Source organism: Neltuma alba, unplaced genomic scaffold (genome assembly GCF_004799145.2).
Source record: "Neltuma alba isolate B1F8T4 unplaced genomic scaffold, ASM479914v2 tig00012201_pilon, whole genome shotgun sequence".
In the NCBI taxonomy this organism is placed as follows: Eukaryota; Viridiplantae; Streptophyta; class Magnoliopsida; order Fabales; family Fabaceae; genus Neltuma; species Neltuma alba.
In genome coordinates, this window is record NW_021636740.1 from 356,516 (window position 1) to 381,802 (window position 25,287).

At 36.5% G+C, this 25,287-nt stretch overlaps 2 protein-coding genes and 4 pseudogenes across 2 annotated transcripts; all 6 read left to right on the top strand.

Annotated features, from left to right (window-relative positions):
• Positions 1-117: 117 nt before the first annotated feature.
• Positions 118-904, top strand: LOC114724819 (plasmodesmata-located protein 7-like; annotated as a pseudogene).
• A 3,975-nt stretch (positions 905-4,879) lies between these two features.
• On the top strand, positions 4,880-5,489 carry LOC114724837 (uncharacterized; annotated as a pseudogene).
• Positions 5,490-11,814: 6,325 nt separating this feature from the next.
• On the top strand, positions 11,815-13,994 carry LOC114724820 (plasmodesmata-located protein 6-like; annotated as a pseudogene).
• Positions 13,995-15,010: 1,016 nt separating this feature from the next.
• Positions 15,011-16,830, top strand: LOC114724821 (plasmodesmata-located protein 6-like; annotated as a pseudogene).
• Positions 16,831-20,231: 3,401 nt separating this feature from the next.
• LOC114724823 (probable peroxygenase 4) lies at positions 20,232-21,545 on the top strand. Its single transcript, XM_028911273.1, is given in 7 exon segments — positions 20,232-20,262; positions 20,341-20,460; positions 20,558-20,643; positions 20,737-20,871; positions 21,109-21,141; positions 21,274-21,350; positions 21,398-21,545. Coding segments are annotated over 7 exon segments (630 nt in total).
• A 2,147-nt stretch (positions 21,546-23,692) lies between these two features.
• LOC114724824 (plasmodesmata-located protein 6-like) lies at positions 23,693-25,222 on the top strand. Its single transcript, XM_028911274.1, has 3 exons — positions 23,693-24,446; positions 24,781-24,890; positions 25,004-25,222. Exons 1-3 carry the CDS (start codon positions 23,693-23,695, stop codon positions 25,220-25,222), a joined length of 1,083 nt encoding a protein of 360 aa, XP_028767107.1.
• The last annotated feature ends 65 nt before the right edge of the window (positions 25,223-25,287 follow it).

Genomic DNA, 25,287 nt, shown 5'->3' on the forward strand with positions numbered 1-25,287 from the left:
TAAAAGGCCTGTAACAGGCCACAGGCCAGGCTCAGGCCAACAGGCCTCATCACAGGCCTGGCCTGTTAAGGGTGAGGCCTGGCCTGGCCTGGCCTGTTTCCACCCCTACCCACGACCATGTCAATGCTCTCTTCTCACTTTACTTCTCTTGTTCTTCTTCTTCCTCCTCTCCTGCTCCTCACATCCTTCACAACCCCAACGTCTTCCTCCTCCACCTCCTCCATCCAGGCTTTCATCTTTGGCAGTTGCTCTCAAGCTAAGTTCGCACCGGCCTCTGCCTATGAGTCTGCCGTCAACTCCCTTCTCACTTCCATCGTTAACTCCGCCATGCTTTCCTCCTAAAATAACATCACCGTCCCTTACGTACTCCTCCTCACAGGACACCCCCATCTACGGCCTTTTCTAGTGTCGCGGCGACCTTGCCGCTGCCGACTGCTCCTGCTGTGTTGCCCATGCCGTCTCCCAGCTTGGCACCATCTGCCCTGACTCCACAGGCAGTGCCTTGGAGCTCGACGGTTGTTTCGTTAAGTATGATGATTCCAAGTTCTTGGGCACCGAGGACAAGACTTTGGTCATTAAGAAATGTGGACCGTCCATTGCGTTTACTTCGGATGGGTTGACTCGAAGAGATGCTGTGCTGTCACATTTGGAGACGTCCGATGGGGTGTACAAGGCATTTAGAACGACTAGCTTGGGGGATTTGCAGGGTACAGCGCAGTGTGTAGGGGATTTGAGTGCGACCGATTGCCAGGATTGCCTCTCAAATGCGATCGGACGGCTAAGAGAAGAGTGTGGGCCCGCTCAGTGGGGTCGGGTAGGCTTGGCCAAGTGCTATGCGTGCTACTCTGAAGGTGGAGATTACTCGCCTGATGAAAACGATAAGCGGCTCCGCCACCGTGAATAGTAGTGGTTTTGTAATTATTTTTTTTTAACATAGACGGGATACTAAGGACCTTAAAAAAAGGCTCAGCAAAAACTAAAAGCTATAAAAGAGAAGAAACTTAAGAAAACCAAACTAACTCTCCTCATCACCTTCTACCGAAAAGGTAAATAGGTAGAGGGTGATTAAAGATATAAAATATGTTGTTACTATTGTGAGCAAATTTTACTAAATGATCAGCATAAGAATTATCCTCTCTGTAGATATGTTGGAAAACTATTTGCCAATTCCTATGCAAATGAAACCTAGTATCCATAATGATGTCCTTGAAAGGATGTAGCTCATCTCATCTTTGAGTTATGAGGTTAATAGCTTCTAAACAATCAGAATATAAAGCTATTTTCCCATAATTTTTTTTCTAACAAAGATTTAGAACATGAAAAATTCCAATCACTTTAGTAATTGTGGAGGGGACATTTATCAATTTGCAGCTAAAGCCACATATCTACTGGCTTGAACAGTCTCGATTCACTCCTTCATATCCGCTTCTTTCATCTCCAAAAACTGATCCATCCACTTCAAGCTTGATCGTTCCTTTTCTAAGATTGTTTCCCTGTGACCTATGCAAAGGTGTCCATTGGTAGGGGGATGGTTTTGTGATTTCCGCTATTCCGTTTTTGCTTTGGTATTACGATGATGACGACGACGACGACGACGACGACGACGACGATGATGATGAAGTTTTTGCGTGATTATTTAGTGAGAATTGACTTGCTTGAATAATTTTCAATTTACGTTTCAAGCCACGATGAATATGTAGAAGGGTCAGTGTGGGAATGAACACCATTGGTATTTGGCAGGAGACATAGGTTCTAATTAGAGCTACATAATGGATAGACTGGATCAGACTAAAACTCTACTTGAAGTCTGGTCTGATTTTTGGTCAGGTCGGGTTTGGCAGTTTGTGATTTGGTCCAGTTCAATGATGATTTAAGGTCGAGTTGAACTAGACTTGATCCACCAGACTAGTGGAATGGTTCGGACAATCTAGGTTTCCAATTTTCTTTTCTATTTTTTTTTAAGTTTTTTTATATGAAGCAAGATTTCAACATGGTAAATACAATTTAAGACAACAAAAAATACCTATAATCATATAAAACTCATCCTAAAATATTAAGACTTCATCATAAATACATAAAAATTTCTAAAAATATTTTTTAAAAATTAAAAGTAACATCTAAATTACAAATTATTGAAAAATAAAAAATTCACCTAAATTGGACCAGACCAGTCCAGGTAGTCTGATCACTTGGTCCAAAACTCAGTTCAGCCCGACCAACCAGTCTAGTCTAATTTCATTATATAGTTTATTTGGATTGGATTGGACAGAACTGGACCACTTCGAATTGGACTGGACCGAACCGAATCATTGAATTTTTGCACATCCCTGGTTCTAATCATTCAAGATCCCTTTTTTACTTTTTGTTAGGGAAAAAATATTTTGATATAGCCTGATTAATGGGTTTACTTGCAAAATTTATCGGCCTAAAAAGTTTGTCTTTGAGTTTTGCCGCCTTTCTTCCATCTTTTATTCTCAAGATAGGATAGGGAAAAGAAAGAATAATATAATAAAAAGAAAGAAAGAGACATTATTTGATGTTTTTGACCTGCTCTTTTGATTCATGGATGCTTTATGAATACTTCAACTGTTAATTAAAAGTAGCCATTTGAACTTTCTTAGTGGTAGGAAAAAACAAACTTAATTAATATATCATACACATCACTTTACATAAAGAATCCTATGGATGAAAATAAACAATCAAATCAAATCAAAATATCAAATAAAGCAAGAATGATAGTGCCATTTTTCCAATGAAAGGGCCGCTTGCAGTCACAACACAAAAAGGTAGGTATTTTGGTACAGAGCATCTCATCATTTGCGACGTCGTCTGTTCCTGATTATTAAGATTAATCATATTTGATTAGTTTGAAATTATCCCTTGTACGATGCATAATTTTAAATTTGTTATGAACAAAGAAATCTAATTAATTGATATATGAATTGTAATGTGTAGGTAAGCGTAAAAGCAAGAACGGCGATGGACTTCAAAAGATGCAGACAATAATAGTTGGCGTCGTAGTAGTGGTGGCTCTGCTCACCACTTTCATTTCATTATTGACCAAGCCGAGCCAAAGCAAAATAGTATATTTTTTAACCTTAATTTCCCTTATGTATATTACACTCAATTTTTATCCTTTTTAATTTTCCTAATTAAAAATTTATTAATCAGCCGCAGGTGGTAAATCCAGAAGAACCTGTGGATAACAAACCCCCTCCCACAACACTTCCAGTTCCGCCAGCTTATTGCATTTGCGAGATGGCTAAGCAATTTTAAAATCTTTATCGGAAGATGTATCCATATCTAGTGTTTGATAATATCTCAAATAAGATTACCTCTGATAAAAAAATGTATGTGCTTATTAAAAAATATTTGGAAAACTGTGAGAGGCTGAAGCTCTAGTGTCTGCAAGATTATGAGAGTCAAGTTCTATACATAGTTATATTAAGAGGCCATTTGGACTCATGATTATAAGTACTTATAAGTACGTTTATGTAAATCAAGACAAAACTCTTCTTATATACTTATCTTATTTTTCTTAAATTATTATCAAATAAATAACTTTTAAGTTGTTCCAAACGAACTTTTTTAAAGAGGAAATGCAACAGGCCGCACATTTTTGTTCAATATGTTGAAAGAAGCGAGAGAATTAGTTAGGCGTGATTAGTTAGTTTCTTTTATGATCATATGAATAATGAAAGGCCTTTCACTTCTTTCTTCTTTTTTTTTTTTGGTAAGCACAAGTATCCTCTTGGTAAAGGTAATTTTGTCTAGGTCAATGTCAGGCACTAAATATATAAAAGCAAAATGCAAAAACCTAAATAATAAGTTAAGCTGAGACAATATCGGGTACTAAGTATGCATTCTTTAAGCTAGGTTTCCAAATGGGCCCAAACCCCTACAAAGATATTTGTTTTAGTGGAAATTTGGAAGAATACACAGTTGTATCAAAAAAATTTTTGAAGAACAGCTTGACAAGTTTGAACTTATGAATATCAATTTTAAAATATCCGAAAATAATACTCCTCCGTCCTAATTATAAGACCCAATTGACTTATTTGAAGAGATTAAGGAGTAAGTTAAGTTGGTTATTTATAATAAATAAGTGTTGTCATTTCTAAAATATCCTTGCTAATTAGGTATATTGGCTAAAACTATCATTATTAGAATGATTATCTTGAAAAAAAATGCATAAATATAAGAGAAAAAATGGATTGGGTCTTATAATTAGGACCAAATAAAAAGTCAAATTGGGTCTTATAATAAGGACCGGAGGAGTATCATTTTATATGATACACGAAACATTTCCCTATTAATTATGAGAAACCTGATTTCTAAAAAGACAACATAATAAATTACACGTCATTTTTTTTTACCTCGGAATTCTACGTGAATTTTAAATTATATACTCATACATTTTTAATACGTTCAAATTGATAACGAACCATCTCAAATTAAAAATTATTGTGGGGGAAAGTTTCATTATTTTAAGATTAAATACATGATATGTATAAGTAATTTGTAGGTCCTCTTAATTAGTCAAATTATTATAGGAAACTAATATTAACAATTTTACTAATGACGAAACTTGTGTATTAGCTTAACTGTTTTTTTTTTCTTTTTGGCCGAGGAGAAACTTGGATATATTTCTGGTCAAATGAAAAAGCTTAAAATTTATGTGAGCACCACACGGCGAAGGAAAGGCAACACATGAAATTTGAGTCTCCCACGTGTAGCGCTACGTGTCGTTTCGCTCTTCTGACCCCAGAGAACAACTTGTCTCCTAAGAAAAGCAGCATTCCCCTTCTCCAGAACGAAATAAAGAAAAAAAAAGCGCCGGTCTTTCCCACCAAAAACCGTCATCGCATCGCAGATCTGTGGCACAGACCAAACATCGGTGTTCCCATGGCGCTCGAATGGGTTGTGCTTGGATACGCCGCCGCCGCCGAGGCCATTATGGTGCTCCTGGCATCGACGGCCTCCGCAAAGGCTTGATCGCTGTTACCCGAAATTTGCTCAAGCCCTTCCTCCCCATCGTCCCGTTTTGCCTCTTCTTGCTCATGGATATCCACTGGAAGTACGAGACTCGCCCTAGTTGCGAGGCTGACTCCTGCACCCCTACGGAGTACCTCCGACACCAGAAGTCCATCATGAAGAGCCAGCTCAATGCCCTCCTCATTGCCGCCGCTTTGGTCTTCTATTGGCTTCTCCACTCCGTCATCAATCTCGTTGTTAAGATTGAGCAGTTGAATCAGCGGGCGGAGCGCTTGAAGAATCGGGATTGAGTCCTCTCATGATTGGCAATTAGCGAGTCAATCAGGGTTTGGAGCGTATAACTCTCTTTTCGTGTGTTATAATGGATGCCATATCTTTCAATGTGTGTGTTCTTTTTCATTAATTTTCAAATTTTGACTACTATTGTGTCGATGGTAGTTTTGCTTGTCCAACATTCTCTTTTTGGTTGATTATCTTGGTTAATACGATATGTTTGAAACTTCATAAGGGCTTTCTCTGTTGATTCTTATCAGTGGATCGTTGATACAGCTTATTCGTCTCAAAATGTGGATTTACCAGCATACATTCTATCTTAGTCGCGGTCCGTTTAATTGTAATGCATGCGTAAAACTCAGCCTTAAGGAAAAACAAATGGTTGCTGAAGAATTTGTCTCTTCTCTCTTTGTCCAGTGGATATGTAAGTTCATCGTGCCTTCGCATTCAGCTATATGATACTATTACAGTTAAGACAACTGCCTTGCCAGATGCCTCGTGTAGGTGTTGATCTGAACTGCATCCTTCGATTGTGCCGTACTGTGAGTTATGATATTCTTGAGTTCCAATCTCATTGATATTCTACGTGAATTTTAAATTATATACTCACACATTTTGAATACGTTCAAATTGATAACGGACCATCTCAAATTAAAAATTATTGTTGGGGAAAGGTTCATTATTTTAAGATGATACTCCTCCGGTCCTAATTATAAGACCCAATTGACTTATTTGAGGAGATTAAGGAAGTAAGTTAAGTTGGTTATTTATAATAAATAAGTGTTGTCATTCCTAAAATATCCTTGTTAATTAAGTATATTGGCTAAAACTATCATTATTAGAAGGATTATCTTGGAAAAAATGCATAAATATAAGAGACAAAATGGATCGGGGTCTTATAATTATGACCAAATAAAAAGTCAAATGGGGTCTTATACCCCAATACAAATATACTTTTTCCGCTATTTAATTAATTTACATAAATTAAAAATAATTAATAAATTGGTTATTTGTAAAAAAATCTTTTTTTTTAAAAAAATACCCCTCCTTTTAATCATACAATTGCCATTCAACTTTGCAGTGCAATAATTTTATGTAGTTTGAAAAAAAAAATAGATGAGAAAAACAAAGAAAATTAATATATTGTAGTTAAGATCAAAACAAACTCTTCAATTAACTAGTTTCTATGGTTAAGACCATATAGAACACACACATATATATATATATATATATATATATATAACAAAGTTTATACACACACCTCCATATGATTTTTTTTATAAAAAAATTAGAGAGGCAGGTACTAATAGCCTAAAGTTACAAGTGGGATAGAATGCACAATCTCCCACTTATAAGAGAGCATCGGTATCACTTAAGTTAAAGCCTTTGACACTCCCATATAGGCTCCAATCTCCTTGAGTCGAGGTTGTGAGGTTGTTATTATGGCAAGTATTGCATATAACTTTGTAAACAATCTTAGCTTGTGATGAAGAGCATAGCTAGCGATTCGTGAGGTTGGGAGAATAGGTTCCTATCAGTCAACACCAAAAATCAAATAATGCGAGATACCCCAATTATATAAACTTGTAGGGTTCTCATAATTCTCCCTTTCATCTTCCTCCCGTAATCTGAGTTTTGAAGACAGAGTTTACGAATACTAAGAAGATTTTTAGAGACTTCAGGAACATGGAGGATATCTTTTAATTTGAGAGTGTATTGAGATTGAGGAAGAATAAAATCAGAAGAACCAGTGCAATGAACTATCAAACCTTTACCATCAACACTAAAAATTCTATCAACAGACTTACCACTGGACTTGTCCTTGATGTTACGATCATCATGAGTGACATGGCTTGTTGCTCCGGAATCCAAGTACCAATCAGGATTAGCAATGCACTCAGTGGTGGCCATTAACGCTAATTGATCTTTCTTGTGCTGCCTCTTGTCATTGATCGATAGCTCATTAAAGGTTCATCATCAAACCTATACCAGCATTCATAGCCTTATGGCCTTTCTTCTCACATATCTGACACTGATCAAGAGAACGATTGCTGGATTAAGCATTAGAAGATGATCCACAATACTGTGATGAGTGACCACGTCCACAATTACCTCTTCCACCTTGTGTACGAACACCTCCTCTGTAAGGAGGCTTGCTATGAGCAAGATTAGCATACTCAACAATTGCTGTCTTGGAATTTTTCTCAATACGAGCTTCTTGATCAATAAGAAGTGACTCAACTTCATCAACAAAATAAGGATCTAATCGAGTGTTAATGGCAGTAATCCACGCATCATACTCATCAGAGAGACCTTCAAAAATAACCTCAATATGATCAGAATCACTGATCGGATGACCAATATCTACCAATGCATAAGTGATACTCTTAATCTTCAACAGGTAGTCATTTGCATATAAACTTCCTTTCTTGATGGTTTTGAGTTGCGACTTTAGTTGACAAATCTTTGCTCTGGTTTGAGAAGCAAAGTGTTGTTGAATCTTCTCCCAGATATGAAGAGACGTCATGCAACCAACAACTCTGGTAAGCATCACGCCCGACATCGAGCAAGATATCCAGGAGGTGAGCAGCTGATCTTGTTGCTCCCAAGTAGAGTATTCTGGATTCACTTTGAAGGTTTCTGAATCCTTATCATTTGGAAGATACTTCACTGTCGGTTTTGCCGTTTTCTCAACGAAAGATTGAAGGTCATGACCTTGAATTGCAGATGTAATATGATGCTTCCAGATGAGAAAGTTGTTCTCATCGAGCTTCACAGAGACGAGATGCGAGAAGGAGATTACAGAGGTGTTTGGCGACCCTCAAAATCACTTTTGAAAAGTACTTTTCCACAAAATGAGATAAACTCCTCCACATATTTACTTTGTAAACTATAAAAATACTTTTAAAACCATAATTTGATTTCCATCCAAACACCCCGTACGTATTTCTTAGTGGAGAAATCAGAAGGAGATGAGAGAGTATTGTTCGGTGAAGAAGTCATGGTGGTTTGACCGAATGGCTCTAATGCCATAAAGGAAAAGTGGAGAGAGAGAGTGAATAAGATGAAAAGTGGGTGAATGATTTGATGTCTATTGCACTGTGCTGTGTGCTGAGAGTTTACATATATAGGTACGGAGGTCAAATGCCTCAACTAAGCCAACTAAGCATTCTAACTAAATCTTTTAAGATACAATAATATTAGTGACATAATAATGATTTATTTAACTACACTATCATGACACACTCATTCTTATTACGTACTTAAATGACGCCAACCTATTTTTAATTTTTTGTATTTAAATAATATAAAAGAAAGAAATATCTTCTGCTTGATATATCTACCACCACCAAACAGGTACATTTGAAAAAAAGCCAAAAGGTTGAAGAGAAAATAAGGATGGGATAAGTAGTGGAGGGCAAAAAGGCCTAAACCCTAACGTTGTCGAGTTGTAGTATTGTGTGTTGTTGTTGTGGTGGCACATCGAAAGACCAAGACAAAAATCCTCACAACACGCACACACACAACACTGTAAATTGAATTTTACAACAATTATGTAAACAAGGAAACAAACAATCATGCAAAGACGGTGCCTTCATTATTGAAGCCGATGAAGTGACCTTCCCCTAATTAATTCCCCACTTTACTTCCATTTGCCTTTAATTTCTGTTTTTGTCCTTATTTCTTCACTCTTTTCCTTTTCCTTTGATTCAACTCTCAATGCATGCTTGCTTCTCCACCCACCAACCATCTCTCTGTTTGATCACACAGAAACAGGCATCTTAATTACATCGTCATTATTTCTTTTGGAAAAAATTAGTAGCTTCTTTTAAAAGAATTTCTTAATTGGTAGCTCTGGTAGGTAGGGGATAAACATGCATGAAGGAGATAGATGCATATGTATAGTTATAAATATTCATTATTTAGAGATAATAAAAAGACACAACGAGTATGTTGAGACGCGTTTGAAGGAGAGAAAAAGAATCAAAATCTATTAATTTAATAAACATAGTGTCTAGTCAATTATTGGAAGCTTGTTTGATATGAAGTCACTCGTCAATCATTATCATCATACTATGCTTTCTTCTTCGTTCATTAAAATTTCTCGACTGTTTCGTTTTCATCTAGTGGCAGGGATTATTTCCAATTTAAGTAATTATCAAATAATTACTTCCATAAACAATTTTCTAGGTATATATCGTGATTCAATTATAGTAGAGTACAGTGAGGGATGTGATTGGATTTTAATTAATTAGGAACTAAATTAACACTTATGCAATTAGTCTACTTTCGAAACTTCATTATGCTTTGATGGTTTCTCCATGTCTTGTTAATTAGAGGATTAATATCTTAAGTTGGAAACGTATTTGAATTTTCCACAACTGCTTTTTTCCCCCCTTAAATTGCTGAATCGTTAGCTTAAAGTACCTTGTAAAGTGAAAAGCACTCATCAAATGTTGTACTTCTTTCCCGTTTAATTATATTTTTAGAACCGATGACACCTATAATATTGCTGGATGACAATCAAATGAATTAATAAGTGGGGTTTGAATTGACGCCAGTGTTAATAATAACGTGTTGCAGTGAAGACAAAATGGAAAAGAATTATTCCACAAAAAGAACGGGTCGTTTATTTGTTTTTGCCTTTATTCTATATATGAAAGTTATGGGAGGGACGACCAGGTCAGAGTCAATGACTTCTGCCTAGTATATTTACTGCAAATTAAATACAGGGAAGTGGTGGAATTATTCTTACGATCATTGACTAATATAGTTATGTGTGTGTGTGTGTGTGTGGTTTAATTTCCAATAAAGAAAAAATGAAAATTGTGGAGTCAATGGTGTAGTCAATCAGGAGATGCTGTTCCTGTATCATTCATTCATCCCTGTCAATCAATTTCTTCTTCTTTGCTTATTTTGCGAAACTTTGGTCTGAATTGACTGATCCATCCATCTTCACATGCATTTAATTATCGCGACTTAATTAATTATATCCCCAAGTCGTAACAATTAAGTAGCTATATTAATTAACAGTCATAATTAACTAGTAAATATATACATTAATATTAATCCTTCTCATCGAGTTTAGTTAATAATTAATAATTTGGTCTTACTTTAATAACCATCTAAATATATATAAGTAAAAAAGAGACATAAAAAGGAGATAGATGATGAGGATGAGGGTGGATTGTGGGATTAATTGTGAAACTGAACATTATTTCGATCTAACACATTCGGATGATGACGAAGCTGCAAGCAAACCGGCCTCAAGAATGAGACATATGGCCACAATTACTTTTGAACCAAACGCCCAAATAATAATGAATCCCAAACAAACCATTGCTATCATCAAAGAGAGCATACAATTAGCATAGTGCAGTGTTCACGTTGTATCCCTATCGCCATCTCCAAACTGGACCAAGTTAAAGCTCTCTCTCTCTCTCTCTCTCTCTCTCTATGTGTATATATATACTTCTTGATAAGTCTGATTTTGATTGAAACATACCAACTCGAGGGACCCAACACGTGCTCTCTACTCTCTTTCCTCTCAATTTTAGTGTTTCAATCTTTCCTCTGCAAGTCATCAACCATACACATCATCTACACTATATATATATATATATATATCATTATACACAGAGAGAGAGAGAGAGTTGCTGTTAACACCTCGACCAAACTATATTAATTAGGGTTTTGATTATGTCTTTTGAGTCAACTTTCACCACCTTCCCCCCACCAGTTTTTTTTGACTTCACACCATCCTCCCATTACTTCTCAAAACCCACCTCTTCTTAACGTACCTTTAATCAATATTTCTCACGTCGTACTTTTCATTTACGTTCTCAAGTCGCGTCCGTATAATGTTTCCATTCAATAATTTTCGGTGCCTCTTATCACCCTCTCTCTCTCTCTCTAAATATATATATACTCCTCCGGTCTTTAATATAGGACCCAATTGTTGAGTTGGTTTTAATCCTAAATATAAGACCCATTTCTCATATTTATTTTTCTCTAATTACCCCTATGGATACTCTCTCAACCATAATCAAATAGAAGAGGGAGATGGGGTATTAAGAAAGATGATTATGGTGTTTTAGGAAAATGTGTATTTTTTCTTATAATTCCAACTTACCTAACTTCTTTAATCTAATCAAATTAGTTAAATGGGTCTTATATTAAGAAAGCAAAAAGGGAATCACACTCCATATTCCAAGGAATTCGTATCCCTAATGTACATGTAACGAACTATACATATATCTGTACGTCGGTGCTTGTGTTGGCACGCAATCATATACTCTGTGTACTGTGTATATACACATACGTATTCTCCTCAAAGATATCACATAATCATTATTACGTAAGCATACCCACACACACACATCGCTGTTTCGATCGCCTTAAGTTGTTATATATAAAGAAGGCCTTCCTTCCTCCTCCTCCTCTGTCCATCTCACTCACGCATTCTCACAACCACGCACGACCATGTCAATGCTCTCTTCTCACTTTTCTTCTCTTCTTCTTCTTCTTCTTCTTCTTCCTCTTCTTCTACTCATATCCTTCGCAACCCCAACGTCTTCCTCCTCCTCCACCCAGGCTTTCATCTATAGCAATTGCTCTCAGGCTAAGTTCATGCCGGCATCTGCCTATGAGTCCGCCGTCAGCTCCCTTCTCACTTCCATCGTCAATTGCGCCATGCTCTCTTCCTACAACAACCTCACCGTCCCTTCCTCCTCCTCACAGGACACCCTCATCTACGGCCTTTTCCAGTGTCGCGGCGACCTTGCTGCTGCCGAATGCTCCCGCTGTGTTGCCCAGGCTGTCTCCCAGCTTGGCACCATCTGCCCCGACTCCACAGGCGGCGCCTTGCAGCTCGACGGTTGTTTCGTTATGTATGATGATTCCGAGTTCTTGGGCGTCGAGGACAAGACTTTGGTCATTAAGAAATGCGGGCCTTCCACTGCGTTTACTTCGTGGGTTGACTCGAAGAGATGCTGTGCTGTCGTATTTGGAGACGTTGGATGGGGTGCACAAGGCGTTTAGAACGACTAGCTTGGGGAATTTGCAGGGTATAGCGCAGTGCGTAGGGGATTTGAGTGCGACCGATTGCCAGGATTGCCTCTCAAATGCGATCAGACGGCTAAGAGAAGAGTGTGGGGCCGCTCAGTGGGGTCGGGTAGGCTTGGCCAAGTGCTACGCGTGCTACTCTGAAGGTGGGGATTACTCGTCCGAAGAAAACGGTAAGCGGCTCCGCCACTGTGAATAATAGTGGTGGTTTTGTTATTTCTGCTGTTTCGTTTTTGCTTTTATTATTATTATTATGAAGTTTTTGAGTGATTATTTAGTGAGAATTGACTTGCTTGAATAATTTTCAATATACGTTTCAAGCCGCGATGAATGCGTAGAAGGGTCGGTGCGGAAATGAAGACCATTGGCATTTAGTAGGAGGCATAAGTTCTAATTATTCGAGATACCTTTTTTAATTTTTGTTAGGAAAACAAATATTTTGATATAGCCTGATTTTGGACCCATTTAATTGGGGTTGCTTGCCAAATTTATCGGTCTAAAAAGTTTGTCTTTTGAGTTCTGTTGCCTTCCTTCCCTCTTTTATTCTCAAAATAGGGAAAAGAAAGAAAGATACGTTATTTGATCTTGTTGATGTGCTACTCTTTTGATTCATGAATGCTTCATGCCTTTCTATGTATGAGTATTTCAAAATATTTCAATTGTTAGTTAAAAGTAGCCATTTGAACTTTCTTAGTGGCGGAAAAAGCAGAACATAATTAATAAATCATACACATCACTTTATATGAAGAATCCAGTGAATCCTCATCATTTGCGATGCCGTCTTTTCCTGATCATTAAGATTAATCATATTTAATTAGTTTGAAATTATCCCTTGTATGATGCGTAATTTTAAATTTGTTATGAACAAAGAAATCTAATTAATTGATATATGAATTGTAATGTGTAGGTGAGCGTAAAAACAAGAACGACGTTGAATTTCAGAACACACAGGTAATAATAGTTGGCGTCATAGCAGTGGTGGCTCTGCTCATCATATTCATTTCATTCTTGGCCAAGCTGGGCAAAAGCAAAGAGGTATGCTCCCTCCAGTGTTTTTTTTTAAAACAATATTGGAGCTTATATCAAAATATTAGTTAAAATTAATTAAAGACAATAAATGTGTAGAAATTACAAGTTCTTTCTCCAAAATGCCCTTATTTATAGGGGAAAGAGAGTATAAGAGAGAGAATAAGAAAATTATTATAATAAAGAAAATTATAAAAGAGAGAGACCGTGTGATGAAGAGATGATAATTTGGGAAATGAGATAATAAATATTTTGAGTATTAAAATAAGTAATTAATGAGGGCAAAATAGAAAATTTGCTACAAAAATTTAAGACAACTTGTAAATATTGTTTATATTCAGAAATAAGAGGAAAATGATAATTGTTGCTTATAAAATGAGACAGAGGAAGTATTTTTTAACCTTAATTTCCTTTATATATATTGCACCCAATTTTTATCCTTTTTAATTTTCCTAATTAAGAATTTGATTAATCACCTGCAGGTGGTAATTCATGTGGAAACTAAACAAGAAACTCAGGTGGAAAACAAACAAGAAACTGAGGTGGAAAACAAACAAGAAACTTACGTGGAAAACAAGTACCCTCCCGTAATATTTCCAGTTCGGCTAATTCCTTGGATGTGGCAGAAGATTTAGTCCCTCGTAACAAGTGTTAAAAGGACAGAGCCAGTTGCTCTAGGGCCTTCCCTTCTTATTTCAAAGAATTAGTTGGATTTAAGTTTCCGATTGTACCACATATGACATATTGTTCACTATGTAACTATTTCACAAATTATGTGAAATATCTTCTTGACGTGCATCATGCCACTCTGAGTCTTCACTTCATGTTAATGCCTTTGGATGAATTAGGTTGAAAGGAATGATGGTAGCAGATTCATTTCCACCGAAGATTCGAACTTTTTGAAAAGCTGATTTGGTCTGATTCTAATGTTCAATTCATCACTTTGTCAGTGAGTGAGTGGAACAGCTAAAGTTAACAGAACAAGCGGCAACAAAATACTTCAACAGATGAATACCTCATGACAGTTTGACTTGATAAAAAAAGTGGAGACGTATCCTGTATGCATGTCTGTATCAACAAACTTGCACATAACAGTTCTGTATATTGAAACAATATTAAAACTGTTGATTGGTACTTGGCTCGGAAGTTTCTAGGTTCAAAAACACGCATAATAAAAATAGTTCAGTGATGATAAAATTTTTAGATACTTAAAAGAAAGAGCAGGAGGCAAGGGGTGTCTGTGTCAGAAAAGAGGCTTGACAAGCACCGTAGGAAAATTTGAGTCCCGTGGGAACAGAAACAAGAACAAGAGTGGTTGTGGTTTCAAGAGGCTTGAGTGGTTATAAATTGAAATGTCGCGTCCATTGTCTCACCCAATTCCACTCTGTGATTTGCTCTTTTTGAGCACAAAAATCCAGTCCTGATTGAATAAATATTCGCCATCGCTCTCCTTGCCCATTTTGGTGGACCCCAGAAAAGTTTGGTCAATTTCCAAATCACTGCGGGAAGAATGAAACCATTTTCTTACAGTTTAAGATTTCGCTCTTCCTTTTGTTTCGAGCGAATCGTTAATGCCCAATCCATTAACCCACATAAGGATTTTTCTTTTGGGAAAAAAAAGGTTGATCGTTTACCATTTGAATTGGCGACAATGTTTCTCATAGCGGATGACCTGGTCTAACTCAACCATATTAAGTCAATATAATCTTTTTTTTAAAAAAAAGGAGAAACGTCATTTTCTTGACAAAGAAGTGAAAGGGATGAGGACCCAGCCTCCATTATTAAATTTCTCAGGCTAAGTTCATGCCGGGCTCCGCCTATGAGTCCGCCGTCAGCTCCCTTCTCACTTCCATCATCAACTGCGCCACGCTCTCCTCCTACAACAACCTCACCGTCCCTTCCTCCTCCTCATAGGACAAGCCCATCTACGGCCTTTTCCAGTGCCGCGGCGACCTTGCTGCTGCCGAATGCTCCCGCTGTGTTGCCCAGGCTGTCTCCCAGCTTGGCACCATCTGCCCCGACTCCACAGGCGGCGCCTTGCAGCTCGACGGTTGTTTCGTTATGTATGATGATTCCGAGTTCTTGGGCGTCGAGGACAAGACTTTGGTCGTTAAGAAATGCGGGCCTTCCACTGCGTTTACTTCGGATGGGTTGACTCGAAGATATGCTATGCTGTCGTATTTGGAGACGTTGGATGGGGTGCACAAGGCGTTTAGAACGACTAGCTTGGGGAATTTGCAGGGTATAGCGCAGTGCGTAGGGGATTTGAGTGCGACCGATTGCTAGGATTGCCTCTCAAATGCGATCGGACGGCTAAAAGAAGAGTGTGGGGCCGCTTAGTGGGGTCGGGTAGGCTTGGCCAAGTGCTACGCGTGCTACTCTGAAGGTGGAGATTACTCGCCCGATGAAAACGGTTAGCGGCTCCGCCACCATGAATGGTGGTGGTTTTGTAATTTTTTTTTAATACAGTGATATGGATGAAAATAAACAATCAAATCAAATCAAAATATCAAATAAGGCAAGAATGATAGTGCCTTTTTTTCCAATGAAAGGGCCGCTTGCAGTCACAACACAAAAAGGTAGGTATTTTGGTACAGAGCATCCTCATCATTTGCGACGTAGTCTTTTCTTGATTATTAAGATTAATCATATTTAATTAGTTTGAAATTATCCCTTGTATGATGCGTAATTTTAAATTTGTTATAAACAAAGGAAGCTAATTAATTGATTTATGAATTGCAATGTGTAGGTGAGCGTAAAAACAAGAACGGTGATAAATTTCAGAAGACACAGGCAATAATAGTTGGCATCATAGCAGTGGTGGTTTTGCTCGTCATATTCATTTCATTCTTTACCAAGTCGGGCGAAAGCAAAACGGTATACTCCCTCCGTGTTTTTAATAAACAATATTGTGGTTTATATCAAAATATTAGTTAAAACTAGTTAAAGACAATAAATGTGTAGAAATTAAAAAAAAAATTCTCCAAGATGCTCTTATTTGTGGGGGGAGAGAGTATAAGAGAGAGAATAAGAAAATCATTATAATAAAGAGAATTATAGAAAAGAGAGAATGTGTGATAGAGAGATGATGGTTTGGAAAATAAAATAATAAATATTTTGAGTATTAAAATAAGTAATTAATGAGGACAAAATAGGAAATTTGCTACAAAAATTTAAAACAACCTATAAATATTGCTTATATTTAGAGACAAGAGGGAGACGATAGTTTTTGCTTATAAAATGAGATGGAGGAAGTATTTTTTAACCTTAATTTTCCTTACATATATTGCACCCAATTTTTATCCTTTTTAATTTTCCTAATTAAGAATTTGATTAATCACTTGCAGGTGGTAAATAAAGAAGAAATTCATGCGGAAAATAAAGAAGAAATTCACGTGGAAAACAATTACACTCTCGTAATATTTCCAGTTCGACTAATTTATTAGATTTGGCAGAAGATTTAGTCCCTCGTAACATGGCTAACAAAGGTTAAAATCTTCATTGGAAGATGTGTCCATATCTAATGTTTGATAATATCTCAAACAAGATTGTCTTTGATAAAAAAACGTATGTTCTTATTAAAAAACTATTTGGAAAAATGTAAGAGGCTAAAGCTCTATTGGCTACAAGAGTATGAGAGAGTCAAGTTCTATACATAGTTACATTAAGAGGCCATTTGGAATCACAATTATAAGTACTTATAAGTATGTTTTTGTAAGTCAAGACAAAACTCTTTTTATATAATTATCTTATTTTCTTAAATTACAATTAAAAAAATAATTTATAAGTTGTTCCAAATAGACTTTTCAAGGAGGAAATGCAACAAGCTGCACATTTTCATACAATGTGTTGAAAGAAGCGAGAGACTTTTTTTTTTGGTAAGTACAGATATCCTCTTGATATAGATAATTTTATTCGAGTCATTATTTTATTTTTTTTGGTTGCCCACCCAGTTCACCAGAGCTTTGCTCCGACTACATCTGGATCCGACCTGCGTCACGCACCTGGCTGTGGTGGGTGAGTCTCCCAACAGGGATTTCTACATACACTGAGGCTCGCACTCAAGACCTCACTTAAGCGGTACCAAGCCGCTTACCACTTGGACCAACCCCTGTTGGTGAGTCATTGTTGGTTACTAAATATATAAAAGTAAAAAGCAAAAGTCCAAGCAATAAGTTGGGCCGAATTCGATTTATGAGCATGCACTTTTCACGCTGAGTTTCCAAGTGGGCCCAATCCTCTACAAAGATATGTTTTTTAGTGGAAATTTTGAAGAATAGACAGTTGTATCAAAAACAGTTTGAAGAATTACCAAGAAAAAAAAACAATTTGAAGAACAGCCTGACAAGTTTAAACATATGAATATCAATTTTAAAATATCTAAAAATAATATTATTTTATATAATACAGGAAACATTTCCTTATTAATTATGAGAAAACCTGATTTCGAAGAAGACAAGATAATAAACAACGATGATTGGATTTAATAAAAAAAAACTAGTTTCTTATAATGTGACTAATGGAAGTTAAAATTTTTGTCAGAAGAGGTACTCATATTTAGTGCCTGATAATACTTTGAATAGGATTATTTTCAATACAAAGATGTATATGTTTATGAAAAAAAGATTTGGAAAAATGTGAGGGGTAGAAGCTTTGGCGGTGACAAGAGTATGGAGTCAATTTTTTTACATAGTTACATTAATAGGTCCTGTGGAATCATAATCATAAGCACTTATAAATATGTTTAACATAAGTAAAGAGAAAATTCTTCTCATGTCATTTTTGGTAAATCATGATTAAGAAATAAAAAAATGATAAAAAAAAGTTGAAAATTACTAAATGTCAAATAAGGAATGCCAATAAAAATTTGTTGTCATTTACAAATTTAGTGTTGTTAATATCAAATAAAGTGTTACTGAACCTGATTTGAGATTTAATAATTTTCAGATTTTTTTATTATTTTCGTTTAAAAAATTGCTTACATGTCATTTGGGTCCTTTTCAACAGAAACTACAGCAGGCCGCACTTTTTTGTTCAATATGGTGAAAGAAACGAGAGGGTTAGGCGTGATTAGTTAATTACTTTTATGATCTTATGAACGATGAAAGGCCTGTCACTTCCAAAATGGTTCATGAAAGGAAAAATGCAAAAGCCCAAGCAATAAGTTGGGCCGAATTTCATTTCTGACTATGCATTTTTTGGGCTGAGTTTCCGAGTGGGTCCAATCCTCTCCAAAGATATACTTTATAGTGGAGATTTTTAAGAACAGCTTGACAATTTAAACGCATGAATACCAATTTTAAAATATCTGAAAATAATATCATGTTATATAATAAGCGAAACATTTCCTTATTAATTAGGTACAAAACACAGACACACACGAAAAGTGCAAGTATTTGTTAGGACCAGACTGTGATTACTTAATGACTGCTTTTAGACTTCGGTGTTTAGCTAAAAATCATGATTTCTGCCAATGTCTCGATTTTAATGAGGCCTAGAATCTGATTCACCTAAAACGTTTTCTTTGGTTGTTTGAAAAAAGCACACTAATTAAGGAACAATCACACACAACATAGCGACCACGAAAGAGAACTTTCCTTTGAGAGTCTCGCCGCTCGAGGTCATATCTCTGCCTCTCATTTCGTGTGTCCGCTCGGCGTGTTCATCTAGAGAATTATTACTACTTCATATCCTGTATGTCATCATTTATAGACTATAAATAAAATTTTATAATTAAAACTAAATAGTATAAAAAAAAATTGTAATGAGGTCTCGCTTAAAAGAATTAAATACAAAAAAGTTATTTGAAATCATCAAATTAATATGAAGTTCCAAGGGAGATTGTTAGAGATCCCACTTGTTTAATTACTAATTTGTCTTTATTTTTTTAAATATGTATTGATAATTGAAAGAGTGGTCGTTAACAACTTAAAATGCAATGATTGACAACTATCGCGATAGGTATTAACAATAAATTTTTTCAACGTATCACAAAAATGTAATACATAAGTTGTCAATACCTGTCACAATAGTTGTTAATCGTTATATTCTAAGTTGTTAACAACTACTTTTTCAGTTATAAATACACATTTTAAAAAAAAAGACAAGGATAAATTAATAATTAAACAAGTAAAATATCTTAGAACGAGGTCTTTTGAAATTTCAGAATAATTTGATAATTTCAAAAGACTTTTTATATTTAAGGTGGGACTTTATGGCAATTTTTTTATTTTATAAAATGGTACTATCTATATTTACTACGCATATGTCTTTACATTCATTATCTTATTTATTCTTGGGACTATTAAAAGGATTTAGGTATCATTTTACGGACTTATATTCCGTAACGAATTCTATTTTCTAAGAATTTCATGTCTGTTGGGCTTATTACCAAAGTGCTATTATTTTTTCATTCATTCCAGTCCTTATTATAGATATGTTTAGTATATTTCATAATATAATATACTTTATTTAAACTACCATAATTTTTTTCACATAGTATCACTATCTACCTAATGACTTATTAAAGTAAATTCGATATTTTACAAACTCATAATTGTTTGCAAAAAATAATCATCGTGTATATCAATACAAAAACATGAAACACTAAAAAAAATGAAATGAAATAACAATTGGAGTTAATTCATAAAACAATCTTTGGCACCAAAAAAAATTGTAAAACAATCATGCTCATAAATAAATAGATAGATAGAAACACATCAGTTGGTCTCACGTTTCTCTCTTGCCTATGTGAATGGAGTATTTGGAGCCAACAACATGTTCCTTCACTATAAATATGCCCACTCTTTCTTCTCTTCCCTCACAAATCACTTCCCTCCCTGATCTCTCTCACTCATCTCAGCCAATCGGCCATGGCTTCCATTGAAAGTAACAATCAAGAGGGTATCTTTACTTCTCTTCTTTGACTTGGCAATATACTTTAATTACTCCATTTTCACCTTCAAATTGATACTCCTGCAGGTTTTCATGCGGCAGTATCAGATTCAATTACTGAGCCCCACCAAAACTTTCTGCAAAAGCACGCTTACTTCTTCGACAGGAACCAAGACGGCGTCTTCTACTCCTGGGAGACTTTCCGAGGTGTATATATTTCCATTGTTTTCTCTGAAACCAAACAAGAATTTGTAGACGGAGGAATATTCACTAACAGTTATCGTATTGAATCTTCTGATTGCAGGGCTTCGTGCAATTGCTTGCGGCATCTTCTTGTCTTCTGCATTTTCACTTTTCCTCCATTTGGCTCTCAGTCAGAAAACTCGCCCCGTAACTTTCTCTATCTTTTCTTTTCTAGCATAGTTCTCAACGTGGTTGTATTTGAATAGAAGGAGATGTTGATGTCGGTAAGTGACAATCAAGCGGGCATCTTATTGATGAATGGTGCGGGGAAAATGTCCTTCTCTGTTTTTACCAATTGGAGTTAGAAATGTCCAAGGAGGCAAACATGGGAGCGACTCCGGTGTTTATGATTCTCAAAGAAGGTTCGTGTGCGTTGTTCTTCTAAACATTTATTCTTTTTGATAATTTTCAAATTATCTACTCACATGATGAAGTGGTTTATAAGTTCAAAAGATTCTATCATCTAATAGGCTAATCTTTTAAATTTGTGCTCGTAATGTTAGTGCTTTCATTAGAAGTGTTGAAGGCAGAGTGTATTGTTACAAGTCTCATATTGAGAAATATCACAAGAGAAATGAGGCAAATTTATGAAGCTCGACCTCCATACGCTAGTTTTTTGAGATGTTCTCTTCCCTTGCTTGTAATATTGATGCAATATTTTCCATTTAGGACATGATCAATATGTACATAAAGTGATAGCTATGATTCTTTACTCTGTTTATTTGGACAGCATTTCTCATTCAATCGCCAATCTTGTTTACATATGTACGTATATACCACCCAAATGCTTTAACATCGGATGAAGTGTCGGCCATGTTCAAGGCAAACAAAGATCCTAAGGATTACTGTGGATGGTAATGACTCATCATTAATCAATTAACCTTTTTGTCATTTACTACAGGGTTGGTAGCTATGTAGAGTGGACACTTCTGCATTATCTGTGCAAAGACAAGAATGGTTTGCTACGCAAAGAAACAGTGAGAGTTGTTTATGATGGTACCTTGTTTCATCAAATGAAAAAGGACCACTCTTCCAACACTACCCTCTAATTTTACAGATTCTTTCATCAAAACTAATATATGTACATGAATTGTTGAATAATGGTGTTGGGTTTCATTTGGATCATTTGCATCCTCAATTAATGATTTTGTAATTTAGTGACTTGAAAGTTTATGAATAAATGGATAGTTTTTTTTTCTTTTTGAAAAAAAAAAGTCGTCGGTCCTTATTTGAGAACAATTAGTGGGCTGGATTCCGGTGTAGGCCCAACTTGGTTTTCCATAGTTAGTCCATTGAAATCGCAATCATATTCATCGACATATGAGAGAGGCTTTGGATTATGTGGAAATGAACATGCAATTGATGACAATAGAAACCTTGTTTATATCCGTCACTTGTACTGCCCTAAAATGTTGTACCAATGATATACATCAATATCAATACTAATATACTTTTTCCGCTAGTTAATTAATCTACATAAATTAAAAATAATTAATAAATTAGTTATTTGCACCAAAAATCTTTTTTTTTAAAAAAAAGAAACCCTCCTTTTAATCATACAATTGCCATTCAACTTTGCAGTACAATAATTTTATTATTGGGGTAGTTTGAAAAAATAATAGATGAGAAAAACAAAGAAAATTAATATATTATAGTTAAGATCAAAACAAACTCTTCAATTAATTGGTTTCTATAGTTAAGACCATATAGAATATATATATATATATATATATATATAACAAAGTCGATGCACACACCTCCATATGATTTTTTTTTTTTAAATTAAAGAGGCCAGTCCTAATAGTTTGAAGTTACAAGTGGAATAGAATGCGCAATTTCTCACTTATAGGAGAGCGTCAATATCACTAAGTTACAAAGCCTTTGACTCTCCCACAGATTCTAGTCTCATTGAATCGAGGTTGTTATTATGGCGAGTACTGCACATCACTTTGTAAACAATCTTAGCTTGTAATGAAGCGTATAGCTAGCGATTCGTGATGTTGGGAGAAGAGGTTCCTATCAGTCAACACCAAAAATGGGACAATGTGAGATACCCCAATTATATAAACTTGTAGGGTTCTCATTATTCTCCCTTTCATTTTGACACACTCATTCTTATTACGTACTTAAATGATTAATTTTTTGTATGTAAATAATATCAAAGAAAGAAATATCTTCTACTTGCATATCTACCACCACAAAACAGGTATATTTGGGGGGAAAAAAAACGAAAGGTTGAAGAGAAAATAAGGATGGGATAAGTAGTAAAGGGCAAAAAAGTGTAAACCCTAACGTGCATGTCGATCGGGTGGTAGTGTTGTGTGTTGTTGTGGTGGCAACATCAAAGGCCCATGTGTTGTTGTGGTGGCAACATCAAAAGACCCAAGACAAAAATCCTCGCACCCCACACACACTCAACAACGTAAATTAAATTTTACAACAATTATGTAAACAAACAAACAATCATGCAAAGGTGCCCTCGTCATTTAATATGAAGTCAATCGTCAACCATTATCATTATACTATGACTTTCCTGTAAGGAGATGGATGTTTCGGTCCACATAATGAATAAGAGGTTCTTCCATTGGTAGCCACACGTCCCACCAGACATTACATGTGCTCCCCCCTTTGACAGAGCAACCTACTCCCTTGTAAAATTTGTCCCACACATTTGCTATCCTCAGCCAAACTCTGGAAGCATTTTGTTTTTTACAAGCCATCGGGTACCCAGAAGAATTTCCACACCCATACTTACCTTTAAGGTATTGTACCCATAGAGCATTTGGTTTTGTGAGGACCCCCCAACAAAATTTCATGATAAAGGCTGTGTTTTGAGTGTGCAAGTCCTTAATACCGAGTCCCCCATCTAACTTGATCCCACCTAATTAGGTGTAGTTTCCTCCCTTCTATGCTTTGGCTCCAAAAGAAATCTCGACATATTTTCTCAATTTCTTTTAAGACCCCTTTTGGCATAAGTAAAGTTTGCATCTGATAGCTAGGGAGGGCTGAGAGTACTATTCTAATCAACACTGTTATGCTTGAATTCTCTTCAAAGACATCATATAATCATTATTACGTACAGAAGCATACCCACACACACATATTGCTATTTCGATCATGTTATCTATAAAAAAGGCCTACTTGCTCCTCTTCCTCTGCCCATCTCACTCACGCATTCTCACCACCACGCACGACCATGTCAATGCTCTCTTCTCACTTTCCTTCTCTGCTTCTTCTTCTTCCTCCTCTTCTGCTACTCATATCCTTCGCAACCCCAACGTCTTCCTCCTCCTCCTCCACCCAGGCTTTCGTCTATAGCAGTTGCTCTCAGGCTAAGTTCATGCCGGGCTCTGCCTATGGGTCTGCCGTCAGCTCCCTTCTCACTTCCATCGTCAACGGCGCCATGATCTCCTCCTACAACAACCTCACCGTCCCTTCCTCCTCCACACAAAACACCCCCATCTACGGCCTTTTCCAGTGTCGCGGTGACCTTGTCGCTATCGAATGCTCCCGCTGTGTTGCCCAGGCTGTCTCCCAGCTTGGCACCATCTGCCCCGACTCCACAGGCGGCGCCTTGCAGCTCGACGGTTGTTTCGTTATGTATGATGATTCCGAGTTCTTGGGCGTCGAGGACAAGACTTTGGTCGTTAAGAAATGTGGGCCTTCCACTGCGTTTACTTCGGATGGGTTGACTCGAAGAGATGCTGTGCTGTCATATTTGGAGACGTCCGATGGGGTGTACAAGGCATTTAGAACGACTAGCTTGGGGAATTTGCAGGGTATAGCGCAGTGCGTAGGGGATTTGAGTGCGACCGATTGTCAGGATTGCCTCTCAAATGCGATCGGACGGCTAAGAGAAGAGTGTGGGCCCGCTCAGTGGGGTCGGGTAGGCTTGGCCAAGTGCTATGCGTGCTACTCCGAAGGTGGAGATTACTCGCCCGATGAAAACGGTAAGCGGCTCTGCCACCATGAATAGTGGTGGTTTTGTATTTTTTTTTAATACAGTAATATGAATGAAAATAAACAATCAAATCAAATCAAAATATCAAATAAAGCAAGAATGATAGTGCCATTTTTCCAATGAAAGGGCCGCTTGCAGTCACAACACAAAAAGGTAGGTATTTTGGTACAGAGCATCCTCATCATTTGCGACGTCGTCTTTTCCTGATTATTAAGATTAATCATATTTAATCAGTTTGAAATTATCCCTTGTATGATGCGTAATTTTAAATTTGTTATGAACAAAGAAATCTAATTAATTGATATATGAATTGTAATGTGTAGGTAAGCGTAAAAGTAAGAACAGTGATGGACTTCAGAAGACGCAGACAATAATAGTTGGCGTTGTAGCAGTGACGGCTGTGCTCACCCCATTCATTTCATCCTTCACCAAGGTCATAAAAAGCAAAGTAGTATATTTTTTAACCTTAATTCCCCTTATGTATATTACACCCAATTTTTATCCTTTTTAATTTTTCTAATTAAAAATTTGATTAATCACCTGCAGGGGGGAACTAGAAGAGAAAATCCTGCGCATAACAAACCCCCTCCCCCAATAGTTCAGCTTGATTTACGATCAATTTGTCGGCCGGATTCTGGTGTAGGCCCAACTGGGCATCCCAGTGACAGTCAATCGAAACCGCAATCGTGTTCATCGACATGTGAGGGAGGGGCAAGTGATGACAATAGAAACCTTGTATGTATGAGTCACTTGTACTGCCCTTAAATGTTGTATCAATGATATACATCAATATCAATAATAATATACTTTTTCCGCTATTTAATTAATTT

Bases quoted from the DNA above. Each gene is read 5' to 3' on its own strand.
- LOC114724824 (XM_028911274.1), top strand. From the start codon at position 23,693: ATGTCAATGCTCTCTTCTCACTTTCCTTCTCTGCTTCTTCTTCTTCCT. The intron at 24,447-24,780 runs GTAAGCGGCTCT...TGTAATGTGTAG, and splicing joins TTACTCGCCCGATGAAAACG to GTAAGCGTAAAAGTAAGAAC. The intron at 24,891-25,003 runs GTCATAAAAAGC...AATCACCTGCAG, and splicing joins TCATTTCATCCTTCACCAAG to GGGGGAACTAGAAGAGAAAA.